Below are 14907 nucleotides of genomic sequence, written 5' to 3' on the forward strand. Positions count from 1 at the left end.
ATAATTAGAGTACCATAATAGATTCTGCGTCAGAAGTCAGAAAAGGATAACCAGGTGTCACAGCCATTTAGTTCCTCATGCTTCAGGCCTTACGTAGCACTGCTTCCACCTCCTCACCCCCTATAATGGCCCACTTTACTTCAGTTCTGAATGCCATTGGCAGAATAAAATCTATTCCTTCCTTGCTACTTTCTATTTAAAAAAATAAATAAGGCATAGATGGTGCTCTATTTTTAATGCTTTCCTTTTTTAGAAACTGGTACAAAGTCTCTCAACTTGGATAAACATTCAGGTTGTTATTTCAGATAGTTTCATATTTCTACAATCAATGGAATTCTTCAGTGACGGTGATCTGTATACAGTGATTTATAACCCTTTTTGGCTATTTAAGTCTTTGTCACATATTTCAATAGATCTGACTATTTTACTTTTTTGTACTGTGAATGCCATCACTTTGTTTCTTACTCCCTCTCTCCTCTCAAAGTCATTCAGGTCATTTATTTTCTGCCCCACCTAAAAGAGACAAAAATTTCTGACTATTCTTTAAGAAACTTGTGGCTGCTTATGAATAAAATTTATTCATAAAATTTATTTTTCCTTCAGAGAAAACCTAAATGTCCCAATGTTAATTATTAGACAAACTTTAAAGTTGATCCATAAATAGGTTTCTTAGTATTCACTTTTTTACTTCATTTTCTTTAAAAATATCCCCATAACAATTCAAATTAATAGTTCCTCACTTTCTTTATACTTTAGATGAGGACAAAATATATTATTTCTCTTTAAAATATGCAAATTCTCTAAGAGTTACGATATACACCTCTCCACCCTCCCCCCACCCCACCTCTTTGCACCCCGGATCTTTGATGATTTTCTTATTAGAAACCCAGGTACAGAAACTAATCATATGCCAATGATTGTACACTTGGGTGTTGAAAATCTTGCTATCTGAAGTTAGATTTGCTGAACAACACTTTTGCCCATGGCAGCAGCAGGAAGATCAGGCATTAAGAAGCATTTAGCAACTTCTCCCTGCTGTAAAATCATTAAAAGTCACTAATCTTTCTACTCACAACTAAGTCCTTTCTTAATCCAACAAGAAGTGGTCCTATTCTGTCAGGGAAGAGCCTGGGTCCTCATGAATCACTTTCTTTGTTGGGACTGTGAATGCATCTGTTGTGCCAACTGGATTGATACTATAAAATAGGGGCACCTACATAATTATGCTTAAAACAAAATGTAGTTGTTTCAATTCTCTATTTAAAAATAAAGTATAAAGAACTTTCAGAATGACAGAAAGTAAGGGCCTCAGACAATCTGCTCATCCATAAAAGCAATGAGGACACCGGCAAAAATTGTCAAAATCAACTCTTTCAGAACTCTGAAAAATAACCAAAGGATTGCAAAAACCCAATGAATATTATGCAGAAAGAATGGTGGATGCTGAGTAAGAACAGGGAGTTTTCTGGCATTTTATCTTGCCCTGATCCCACCTCCAGTTTCAGGGTAGCCTTGAAAATGGGTAGCCTTACAATGAGGGTAACTATGAAAAGCAGTAGCCTAGCAGTCACTGGAGGGGATAAAATGGGCTTAGAGTTCCCCCAAAAGCCTCATTTTTAGAGAATTTTCCACAGTTGACCTCTCTGGCAGCTCCCTGGGAAGCCCCACTTGCAAGGCTTGTATTTATTTAACTCGAATCAGAGCTTGCTCAGTGCGAATAACTTTTTCTCTGGGGCATTTTTTGAAAATAATCAGTGGTAATTACTTAACATAACAGCTGTCTGAGGTGAGATACCAGTTGATACAACAAAAGACGGACCAGAGAAAAGGAAAAGCAGAGAAATGAGATGTCCATAGTGCATTCTGAAAATCTCCAATATAATTCCAGGGGTTAGAGAAGATCACATGCATATGTATGGCTGTGGACATGACTAGAAAAGACTTGAGAAGACCCTAATCTGTCACCTCTAGATGAACATGAGGTTCTGCTCAAGCGGGAAGTAAGGCTAATGCAGGGTTGTATACTGCCTGCTAGAGCAGTGAAGACATGCCCCAACAAACAGAAAGAGTCCTAAGCAAAGGCTGAGAGACTTATTTGTTGAGAGAATTTAAGAAAGTTTCTATCCAATCATTAACTGACTAGTAGGCTAACCAAGCTGAGATTTCAGTGGCCACACATGATAAAGAATACAAATGTTTCAGAATTAGTTCAGGAAAGGCACTAAACAAACAAACAGCAAGACCTACAACAAATAGCAACAACAATAGACCCTGAGAAGGGGGAATCGTATTATAAGTGTTGCAATATTACATTATTTAAAATATCCAGTTTTCAACAAATTATGAGACATAAATAAAAAATAGAAAAGTATGGGCTATAAACAGGGAAAGAAGCAGTTACTAGAAACAGTCCATTTTTGTGAAGAGACGAAGGTTGAGTGGTTGCGACCGCGTTGCCGACCTCGGGGAGCAGTCGGCTTCTTCACGTACAACCCGGGAGTAGGAGATTCAGAATCGAATCTCTTCTCCTTCCCCCTTCGGTGAGATTTTTTTGATCTTCAGCTACATTTTTTTGGCTTTGTGAGGAACCTTATCTTCAAAGACAATGGCCAGCAATGTTACCAACAAGACAGATCCTCGCTCCATGAACTCCCGTGTATTCATTGGAAATCTCAATACTCTTGTGGTCAAGAAATCTGATGTGGAGGCAATCTTCTCAAAATATGGCAAAATTGTGGGTTGCTCTGTTCATAAGGGCTTTGCCTTTGTTCAGTATGTTAATGAGAGAAATGCCCGGGCTGCTGTGGCAGGAGAGGATGGCAGAATGATTGCTGGCCAGGTTTTAGATATTAATCTGGCTGCAGAGCCAAAAGTGAACCGAGGAAAAGCAGGTGTGAAACGATCTGCAGCGGAGATGTACGGGTCAGTACCAGAACACCCTTCTCCGTCCCCTCTACTCAGCTCCTCTTTTGACTTGGACTATGACTTTCAACGGGATTATTATGACAGGATGTACAGTTACCCAGCACGTGTTCCTCCTCCTCCTCCTATTGCTCGGGCTGTAGTGCCCTCCAAACGCCAGCGTGTCTCAGGAAACACCTCTCGGAGGGGCAAAAGTGGCTTCAATTCTAAGAGTGGACAGCGAGGATCTTCTTCCAAGTCTGGAAAGTTGAAAGGAGATGACCTTCAGACCATTAAGAAGGAATTGACCCAGATAAAACAAAAAGTGGATTCTCTACTGGAAAGCCTGGAAAAAATTGAAAAGGAACAGAGCAAACAAGGAGTAGAGATGAAGAATGATAAGTCAGAAGAGGAGCAGAGCAGCAGCTCCCTGAAGAAAGATGAGACTAATGTGAAGATGGAGTCTGAGGGGGGTGCAGATGACTCTGCTGAGGAGGGGGACCTACTGGATGATGATGATAATGAAGATCGGGGGGATGACCAGCTGGAGTTGATCAAGGATGATGAAAAAGAGGCTGAGGAAGGAGAGGATGACAGAGACAGCGCCAATGGCGAGGATGACTCTTAAGCACATAGTGGGGTTTAGAAATCTTGTCCCATTATTTCTTTACCTAGGCGCTTGTCTAAGATCAAAATTTTCACCAGATCCTCTCCCCTAGTATCTTCAGCACATGCTCACTGTTACCCCATCCTTGCCCTTCCCACGTTCATTCATTCATACTGCCCTGCGCCTAGTCCCATTCTCACTTCCTTTGACGCTCCCAGTAGTTATGTTAAGTCTTATCCTGTAATTTTTGCTTTTAATTTTGATACCTCTTTATGACTTAACAATAAAAAGGATGTATGGTTTTTATCAACTGTCTCCAAAATAATCTGTTGTTATGCAGGGAGTACAGTTCTTTCCATTCATACATGAGTTCAGTAGTTAGTTGCTTCCCTACCTGCAAAGGCAGTCTCATTAGTTGAGTAGCACCTGAGAGCAGCTTTGAGTTAGAGGTATGTGTGTTATACCCCACATGAGCGTGCTGTGTGGGGCTGTTCAACACAAATGTAACAATGTATTTTTGTGAACGAGAGTTGGCATGTCAAATGCATCCTTTAGGAAAATAATTAGTGTAATAGTCTTAAGATTTGTTTTCTAAAGTTGATACTGTGGGTTATTTTTGTGAACAGCCTGATGTTTGGGACCTTTTTTCTCAAAATAAACACGTCCTTATTAAACCAGGAAAAAAAAAAAAAAAAAAAAAAAAAAAAAAGAAACAGTCCATGAGGAACTATATTGGATATAATAGACAAAAAATTTTAAGTCAACCAATTCAAAGAACTAAATAATATAGTATCTAAAGATCTAAAAGAAAGTATGTGTATAAATTGATAATCTACCAAATGTAGATTATCAATAAGGAGAAATTACAATAAAGAAACAAATAGAAATTCTGGAGTTGGAAAGTACAATAACAATGAAAAAAATTCACTAGAGGGATTCAACAACAGATGTGAGTTGTTAGAATAAAGAATTAGCAAACTTAAAGATTAGTCAATTGAGATTATCCAGTCAAGGAAGAGAAGTAAAACATAATTAAGAAAAAATTAACAGAATCTCAGAGACTTGTAGTACATGTTCCAATATAAGCATAATGGGAATCCCTGAAAAAGATAGAAAAAAAGAGGCAGAAAGAATATTTGAAGAAATAATGTTTGAAAACATTCCATATTTGATAAAGAATATTAAGCTATAAATTCTAGAAGCTCAATGAACTCTCAGTAAAATAAACTGAAAAAGATACACACTTGGAACATCATAATCAAACTGTCAAGAGCCAATGACAAAGAGAGAATCTTGAAAGTAACAAGAAAAAGATTCATTATGTACAAGATTCTCAATAAGATTATCAACTGATTTCTTATCAGAAACCATGGAGGCCAGAAGACATTCTCAAAGTGCTGAAAGAAAAAGACTGTCAACCAAGAATTCTATATCTAACAAAATTATCCTTTGAAAACAAAGAAGAATTTAAGACATTATCAGATTTAAAAAAAAATCAGAATTCCTTATTAGCAGGCCTGACTTACAATAAATACTAAAGGGAGTATCTCAGGCTGAAATAAAAGTACACGAGAGCTAGGAGAGGTAACTACATAGGTAAATATAAAAAATAGCATGATGATTTTTTTTTTGTAACACTTTTCTTCTCCTGACTTAAAAGACAATTGCATAAAGCAATAAGTATAAAACTGTGTTGATAAGCTTATAATGTATAAAGATGTAATTTGTATTACAATAATATCACAAAGGAGTAGGGAGGAAATGGAGCTATACAGGAGCCAAATTTTGTATGCTATTGAAATTAACTTGCTATTAATCCAAACTAGATTTTTATAAGGTGTTAATTGTAATTCTCAGGAAAACCACTAAAAAAATAACTCAAAATATGTAATAAAAAAACAAAAATAGAATTAAAATTGTATACTAGAAAATAGCTTTTTAACACAAAAGAAGTCAGTAAGGAAGGGACAGAGGAGTATAAAAGATATAAGATGTGTGGAAAGTAAATAATAAAATGGTAGGTATAAATTCTACCATATCAGAAATTATATTAAGTATAAATGGATTAAGCATTCCAATCAAAAGGCAGAAACTGGAAAAATGGAGGGGAAAAACTATGATCCAACTATATGCTGTCCATGGTAGACCTACTTTAAATTCAAAGGTTTGAATAGGTTGGAAGAAAAAGGATGGGAAAAGATATACCAAGCCAACAATAACCAAAAGAATACTGTTGTGGCTATAGTTTTAAACAAAATACCAGTTGTTAATATCAGTAAAAAATATACTTTATGATAAAAAAATGTTACTGAGACAAAGAAGGACATTTTATAATAATAAAATGATCAATTCATCAGGAATACATAACAATTATAAACAACATACATCTGACAACTGCGCTTCAAAATACATGAAGCAAAAACTGACAGAAGTAAAGGGAGTAATAGACAATTCCACAATAATAATGGGAGATTCAAACTTTCATTTTCAATAATGAATAGAACAAGTGGGCAGAAAATAGACAAGGCAAATGAAGACTTGAACAACATTATAAACCAAAGTAGAACTAATGGACACCCACAAAATACTTCACCCAAGAATAGAACATACATTCTTCTGAAATGCAAAACATTTTCCAGGATTAATCATGTTAGGCGATAAAATAAAACTTAATAAATAAAAATGATTAAAAGTATGTTTTCTAGCTACCATGCAATGAAATTAGAAATCAATAACAGGAGGTAATTTCAATACCATGCAATGAAATTAGAAATCAATTAGAAATCAATTATTGTTTCTTCAATAATTAGAAACAATAAATTCATAAATATGTGGAAATTAAACAACAAACTCATAAAATAGAAAATACTTTGAAAAGAATAAAAATGAAAACACAACATACTAAAATTTATGAGATGCAGCTAAAGAAAGGCTTAGAAAGAAATGTATAACTGTAAATACCTTCATTAGTAAGGAAGAATCAATAATCTAACTTTGCACCTTTTGAAAAAAAACTAGGGGGAAAAAACCTCAACCCAAGCAGAGGGAAGTAAATTAATAAAGATTATAGTGGCAATTTATGAAATAGAGAATAGAAAAACATTAGAGAAAATCATTAAAACCAAAAGTTGGCTTTTTGAAAAGATAAATAATAAATGACAAGACTTTAGCTAAACTGACCAAGGAAAAAGAGAGAAGATTCACATTACTGTACCAGAAATACAAGAGGTACATCACTAATGCTCTTAGAGATCTAATAGGGATTATAAAGGAATAGTGTGAATAATTGTACAGCAACAAATTAGATAACTTAGATAAAATTCCTAGGGAGACACAAACTACTGAAACTGACTCAAGAAACAAAGTATGAACAGATAAATAACAAGAAATTAAATTAGTAGTCAAAAATTTCCACAAGATAAGCCCAGGCTCAAATGGCTTCACTGATAAAATCTACCAAATGTTTAAGAAAGAATTATTATTAATATTTCACAAACTTTTCCAAGATCTAGAACAGAAAGGACTACTTCCCAACTCATTTTACGTGGCCAGTATTTCTGTTATACCAAAACCAGACAAAGACATAAGAAAAGAAAACAATAGAGCAATATCCCTTATGATTTATAAATGTGAAAATCCTCAACAAAATACTACCAAACCAAATCCAGTAGGATATAATGTATTTTACAAAAGCTGACAGAACTCTACATCTACTGCCATTTATCCCCAAGGGATGGAAGATTAATTTAACATATGAAAAAAAAAATCAGCGTAATATACCATATTAATAAAATACCTAACAAAAACCACATGATCATCTCAAGGAATCTAGGAAGGCATTTGACAAAAAATCCAACACTTTTTCATGATAAAACATTCAACAAATTAGGAATAAACAGGAATTTCCCCAACCTGATAAATGTTATCTATGAAAAACCCACAGCTAACATCATGGTAAAGGGCAGAATGATTTCCTCCTAAGATCAGGAGCCAGACAGAGATGTCCACTTCTGATGCCTTTATTCAGCCTTGTACCGGAGGTTTCAGTCAGGGCAATTAGGCAAGGGGAAAAAAAGGCATTCAGATTAGAAAGGAAAAAGTAAAATGATCACATGTGATCTTGCAGATCACATGATCTGTATATAGAAAATCCAAGGAATCCACTAATAAATATTAGATCTAATAAGTGAGTTCAGAAAGGGTGCAGGATACAAAGTCAATTTTAAAATGAATTGTATTTCTATACTCTAGTAATGAGTAATTATAAAATAAAAATAGACAACAAATATATTTACCATAGTGTCAAAAATAATAAAATACCTAGGAATAAGTGCAATAAAAGAAGTATAAAACTTGTTACCAAAAGCTATAAAATATTTTCGAGGGTCAGCTGGACGGCTCAGTTGGTTAGAGCGCGAGCTCTCAGCAACAAGGTTGCCCGTTCAATTCCATCCATGGAACGGTGGGGTGAGCCCTCTGCAACTAAAGATTGAAAATGGACTTGGAGATGATAGGCCCTGGAGAAACACTGTTCCTCAATATTCCCCAATAAAAATTTAAAATACATGTATATGTTTTTGAAAGAAATTTAAAAAGACCTAACTAAATGGAAAGACATCCCATATCCATGGATCAGAAAACTTAACATTGTTAATATGGCAATACTATACAAATTGATCTACAAACTCTACCTATTTTCTATCAAAAATCCCACCTGCTACTTTTTCAGAAATGGAAAAGGTGATCCTAAAATTCATATTAAAATACAAGGGACCCAGAATAGCTGAAATAATTTTGAAAATAACATGATTTTTTGAGGTGATGACAATGTTCTGGAATTAAATAGTGCTCTTAGTTATACAACTCTATGAACATACTAAAACCCACTAAATTGTATACTTTAAAAGGGTGAATTTTTTTGGCATGTGAATTAGATCTCAATATAGCTGTTTTTAGGAAAACTTGTGGCAGACATGTCAGGCCAAATGTACTGATGATATAGAGTTTGCTTTCCTCCTACCCTGTTTCCCCGAAAATAAGACCTAGCTGGACAATCAGCTCTACTGCATCTTTTGGAGCAAAAATTAATATAAGACACTGTCTTATTTTACTATAAGACCGAGTATAATATAATATAATATAATATAATATAATATAATATAATATAATATAGTATAGTATAGTATAGTATAGTATAATATAATATAATATAATATAATATAATATAATATAATATCACATAATGTAACATAATACTGGGTCTTATATAATATAATACAAGACCGGGTCTTATATTAATTTTTGCTCCAAAAGACGCATTAGAGCTGATTGTCCCACTAGGTCTTATTTTTGGGGAAACATGGTATTTCCTTCACACTAAGAGATGTTGGTATATTTATTCTTTATTTAGCAATTAATTCAGAATTATTTTCTAGAAAGTAATATAATTTAATGTCTGAGTTCAGCATAATTAGTCATTGCAGAAATTGATGTTCCTAAGAATTTTTAAGTATGCCCATAATAAGCGACATTCCCCACGTGTGGTCAGTTCTGGCCCTGTAAATGTTCTTCAGTGGAATAATGATTTTAAGCCCTTTATGAAAAATTATAAGAAGTCCTATTTTGCAAAGTGTTCAATTTGTAATATAAGATCATCTATAGGTCAGAGTTGTGGGAAGCAGACAAGATATCATGTTTTTCACCCTTTTGGTTAGAATCAAAGAAGCACATTTAAGCGTCTCCCCTATTCCTCTGTGCCAGATGTTGGTCTTTGTAAGATTAGCTCATCTGGACTCCTAAGTTATGGATTGCTTACTTTCAAAACACTAGGCTAACAAGCTTCCAAGGATAAGTAATGAAATAAATATTTCATGAATGGAGAGCGGCAAGGCCTAGGTCACTAACTCTAATTTCAGATTCCATTTCCCTGCTTGCTTCTTTTTTGACTTCTTAGATTAAGTAGACACAGAGAAGAAGAAAGAAAAAAACCTAAGGCTATTTGAAGAAACCAGTTATCACACACTGGAAGATTCTTTCACGCCGTCTTATGTCTTTTGGAGGGACTATTAAAGAAAGAAAAAGGGGTTTGCATAGCAAAGTTTATAGTAGAAACAAATCAATAATCAGGAGCTAGATAACTTTGATTTTTATCTTGACTTTGAAATAATCCATTTAAGCCCCTTCTTATGGACAACTTCCACCAGATCAGTCTCTTCACAGGGAGAAGTCACCTCATAAGACAAAATTGTCTATCAGGCACACTGTCTATATACAGATTAGTGCTATGGTACATACCACAAGGATGAGGACCAATAAGCCAACTGGAAGAACACTCTCTTGTGTTAACATGGATGGGATAGATACAAGCAAATGTACATATTTAAAGGGATGACCCAGAAGATGGTGGAGCCAAGAATGGGAATTTTGTGGACAAGTCACCTGGGATCATTCATAAAACTGAAAAACTATGTAGCTGCCACTTACTACACTCCTACACCCCAACTCTTTATATATATTATGTGATGGATGCCATTCTCTCTAGTTTAAAGAGAAAGAAATATAAGTTTAGGGAGGTTTATTGACTAAATGCAAGGTGACCAAGTTGGTAATTCTTATCTGGAATTTGCACCAAAATGTGAGTCTAAAGCCCATGCTGTTCACCATAATTCTATATTGCTTTCCCAACTAAAAATAAATCTCATCCAGTGAAGACCTCTATGAGAAAGACAAAAGCAGAACATTCTTCATTCGTTTGCTTTTTCCAAATAACTGCTAACACTGTGTACAATATTCTTTCATTCCACCAATATTTATTAACTGCCGGCCATGTGCCTGAAACACAGTCTTTACAACACTATGCATACTTTGAATGGGAAAATGAGTTAGGTGAGAAGTCAGGGGAAAGTGCACTGTATGATTTTAACTATTTTGAGTTAGCAGTGTAGTTGGATTTCATGTTGATCTCTTTACAAATAGGATTACGACCAACTGTCAGACAAATACTATGAATGATACGAAAATAGTCATATTTCTGTACCACAGTGATTTTACTTATAAATATTTTTATGTTCATTTGGATTGTTATGTAACACACAGATCATTTTTAGTTAACACTTAAAAACAGCTACTGGTCTTCTGATAGGATTCTAAAGGGGAAACTAAACGGGAATTGATACATTTATAAATAATTCTCCTATAGAATAACTACCAAAGGCAAATTAAATGCCTAATAATGTTTACGTTACCATTTTTGCTTTTCTCCATCTCAATCCCTAATATGTCTAAGATGAAAAATTATGAGCCCAAATTCAGGCCTAAAAATATGGAAAGTACTTTGTGTTGAAGCGCAGAACAAAAATACTTTGTCCTCCTTAAAAATTATCTGCAGCTTGTAAAACTTCCCACGTGCACAGCGGAAGGAATCCAGCTTTTATCTGACAAGGCTGTTTAAGAAGCTTGACCTCTGGCTTCCTTTGCATTGCTGGAACTTAACTTTTCATGTAGTGTGTCCAGCATACTTTTTTTTTTTCATGCAAATTTCCGTGTCAAAACTACAAAGGGACATTTGATCAAAGGTCAGCCCTCCTTCATATTCCTGTTTGGTACAGAAACTTCTATTTCATCTTTGGCTTTCAGGCCAGTTTGAGAAAGTGTTACCTGACAGAGAAATTACTGATGCATTTCTTCCTGGACCTCTTCAAAGTTTTTCCTCCTACCTCCTTTTTCTTGAAATCTCGTGGGTGTTTTAATTTGATTATGTTTTCACTTTTTAATGGGTTATTTAAGTTAGCTGAAGGAATCTGAACTTTGTCTGCTTGTTAACTGAGGTTGAATTGCTGGTAGACAATACCAGCAACTGATAGACTAATCATCAACCTTTTTTATCAGCAGTTTTGTATTATGCTTAATTTGTAGAATATGCCTAAAGCAGGAAAGTTGTTACCTAGGGCCAAACAAAAGTCGTTTTATCTCTCTGAATACTCTTTTGTCTTTCTTGCTGAGAAGAATAAGGAAGAGAAGAACAAAGAAAATCGTAAATTACTTTGTATATATACCATTATTCTGCAGTCAGCTGCCTCCCACTGCAAACCCAAGTTGAGTTTAAACAAAGACATTCATTCATTTAGTGCATTTTCAGTTATTGAAGGGAAGGTTAACCATGAGATGTTACAGGACAGGCAAAGTTCCACTTGAATTTTCATCAGGATTGTCTCAGCTAGTTGTAAATGGTATAGAGCCTTGAAAAACTCAATGTGATGTTAAAACATAGTTATGGAAAGATTATATTGCAAAAGCAACACTCACAATCATGTTGAGAGAAGCAACACTGCTGATTATAACACAAATCTTCAATCAAAGAAAAACTTGTCAAGTGAAAATTTGGTGATCTAAATAACACTACCATGTATAATAAATACTTCATTTTTAATGAAAGGGACCGTGATCACCGGAAGAGACACTTTGAAAGGAGACAAACTGGGCTTGAATCTTAATCTTGCCACTTCCTAGGTGTTTGTTTGACTTTGTATAGTTTTCTGAGACCTGACTTGCTCATCTCTAAAATGATAAAGTTCTTACTCAGGTGCACTCAATAGATGCTACTATTTCTTCCTTTTCTTTCTGTATATATTTATATATAGTGGATTCACATAATAAATAAATTAAATATAGTAATAATGTCGCCCCCCCAAAACGGGTTCTTGGTGAACTTCACACGAAGAATTCAAGGACATACTGAATAAGCCAAGCAAGCAGCAGTTTTATTAACAGAAAGGAAAAGAGTACACTCTCAAAATACTGGGAGGGCAACTGCACTGAAGAACAAAGAGGCTTAGGATTTTATTAGAATGAGGGTGCGAAATATTCAAGATTTAGGGGTGGTGTCCCAGGTATTTCTAGGTGGGTCCTCGCTGACCATTCCTTCCCGTAGGGAGGTGGGATTCCCTGGTCCTTATTTGGCCCTTGTCAGAACAGTCTTGGCAACACAGTGGGTGGAGACTTTTCCCTGCCAGCAATGCTAATGGTATTATAATCCATTACAATTAACTAAAGTTCACCTTGAGGGCAAGAGGGTGTCCTGAGTCACCAAAATCTAGTTCTGGCCGGTTTGGTAGCTGCACCTTTTCTTAACAATGATCTCATCTCCACCTTCCTTTTTCTCCCTTCACATTGTCCTTTCTGTGCTCTCCTCTCCCCAGGGCCCCATTCTTTCTCCCTAGGGTAACAATAATGTAGGAATGGCTGATGAAATAGTTTTCTTCATTACCCATTTACAAAACAGGGACAATTGCAGAGGTTAACTGACCTGCCTAGAGTCCTGTAGCTAAGAAGTGGGTCAAGGATTTGTTCTCAGACCTTCTCTCCCCAAGGTAAAAGCTCTTTCCTACATTTTTTAAAAAATAGAAAATAAAAGTGAAGGACTTTTACAATTCCTATGTAATGAGGAATCTGAAATTCCTCCAACAAAATACCTTTCACTACTTATCCCACATCCATTCTAAAAGTTTTATCAATTTAGTTAGCATTTTATAAAGCAAACTGTTACTATGGTAGTCTTGTCCAATCTTACTGATTTAGAAAATCAGATTCTGGTGCACCAACGAGAAAGTCTGCGTCCCTTTAGGTAGGTGCAATGTCCTTATACTTTGTCCCCAGGGTTCTAAAACAGCTTACTGTCTAAATGTACCACCAATTGCTTTTTAAAACAAATCTAAGGGGTCCCCTCCATGGGCACATTCAGGGAGAATCTTTGACCCTTGTGGTCAGTCTCAGGGCATTGTATCAGGCAAAGACGTGAGAGGCACATGATCCAAAGAATTGTTGAGAGCTCAAATCCCTTTTTCAAAGCTCAGGAATATACCGTGTTTTCCCGAAAATAAGACCAGGTCTTATATTAAGTTTTACTCCAAAAGACGCATTAAGGCTTAAATTCAGGGGATGTCATTCTGAAAAATCATGCTAGGGCTTATTTTCAGGTTACGTCTTATTTTCGGGGAAACACGGTAGGAGGGGCATCTGTAGTACTCCACACCCTCCCTGCCTTTCTGATCTACTTCCCTGCCTTGCTCCTCCTTCACCCAGCACAGGCCGCCCCCTCTCTACCCCCCAGAGTAGCCAGCTTTTACTGCCCCAATCTTCCCTTTATGCCTTTCTCTGGTCTTTCATCATGTAGAAGTACAAGGCATTTTTTCCAACCCAAAGAAGTTTCCTCTTTAGGACTGGGAAGTAGGGAGAAAACAACCTACAATTCTGGGATTCTCTTCCCGGAGCTGGAGAGGTAGTGAGGGAGAGGCTGAGGAAAAGTTATTTCACACAAGATGATACCAGCCCTTCTGTGCTGCTATATGCATCAGCTCTAGTTTTGTGAGTAAGAAGGAAAGTTGTGGGGGCTAAGGGTGGTTTAGGACCCAGAGGCAACTCTGAGCAATCTTTAGTTATAAGATCACAGGTGGAAAGAAGGAAATTCGCCACTGCTCCCCTGTTTAGGGAGAAATTCATCAAGATACGGAAGTAATTGGGCCAGTCTAAGCCGATAGTTAACAGTGCTGCCAAGACAGTTGTCTCGCTCGCATGATGCCCCACCCTTGAGTGAATGGAGGCTCATTTTGAGTCCAAATTTTCAAAGCTAAAAGCCACCCTTCCCACCGTGTGGCTCCACAATAAGTCAACATCCAGTGGAAGGGAATGAACAGCACTCTGGTGGTGGAACTGAATTGCCCTTCACTTTTTCTTTTCCCTTTTGTTTTTGGGAGTTAGGACAATAAGCATGTATTGGGAGGCAGTGTGGTCATCAAAACTGATGAAACATCTGGATGTGGTCCCCTAACTAAGGCAGGATTCAAATAACCTGGTGCTGCTTTCTTTCAGGGCCTGATTATCTTCCTTCCCTTTTCTTCTAAAGAAACGGAAGAGTCTGACTGTTTCCAGACCTGCTTGCAAGGCTTCCTGGCTAATGGGTCTCAGTGATCCTGTGCCTGATCAGCAATGATCTAAAAGGGAACACCTTTTGGAACCCTCAAATCCTGTACCCCACAAGTGTTTGCAAGTGTAAACCAAGCACCGCTTCATGAAGGATTACTGGTTGTGAATTTGATAAATAACAGTGGCATTATCAACGTTGCCTACATATGTTGTATTGGCTGTCAGATAAGTAAGCTAAATACCTCTAGTGGGATTTTTTTTTTCAATCATAGCTTTATTAAGATATAATCCCCCAGCCTACAAATCACCCATTTAAAGTGTAAATTCAAGGGTTGTTAGCATATTCATAGAATTGTGCAATAATCACCATAATCAATTTTACAGCATTTTCATCATCCCAAATGAAACCCAGTCACTATCCATTTCCCCTTAACGCTTGAGCTCTAAGCAACCTCTAATTTACTCTCTGTTGCTATATA

The 14907-nt window shown here is 36.2% G+C and overlaps 1 protein-coding gene across 1 annotated transcript; it reads left to right on the top strand.

Annotated features, from left to right (window-relative positions):
* The first annotated feature begins 2420 nt into the window (after positions 1 to 2420).
* LOC117037308 (heterogeneous nuclear ribonucleoprotein C-like) lies at positions 2421 to 3814 on the top strand. The gene is made up of 2 exons (XM_033133238.1): positions 2421 to 2922; positions 2962 to 3814. Exons 1-2 carry the CDS (start codon positions 2606 to 2608, stop codon positions 3527 to 3529), a joined length of 885 nt encoding a protein of 294 aa, XP_032989129.1. The 5' UTR covers positions 2421 to 2605; the 3' UTR covers positions 3530 to 3814.
* Positions 3815 to 14907: the final 11093 nt, after the last annotated feature.

Source organism: Rhinolophus ferrumequinum, chromosome 17 (assembly GCF_004115265.2).
Source record: "Rhinolophus ferrumequinum isolate MPI-CBG mRhiFer1 chromosome 17, mRhiFer1_v1.p, whole genome shotgun sequence".
In the NCBI taxonomy this organism is placed as follows: Eukaryota; Metazoa; Chordata; class Mammalia; order Chiroptera; family Rhinolophidae; genus Rhinolophus; species Rhinolophus ferrumequinum.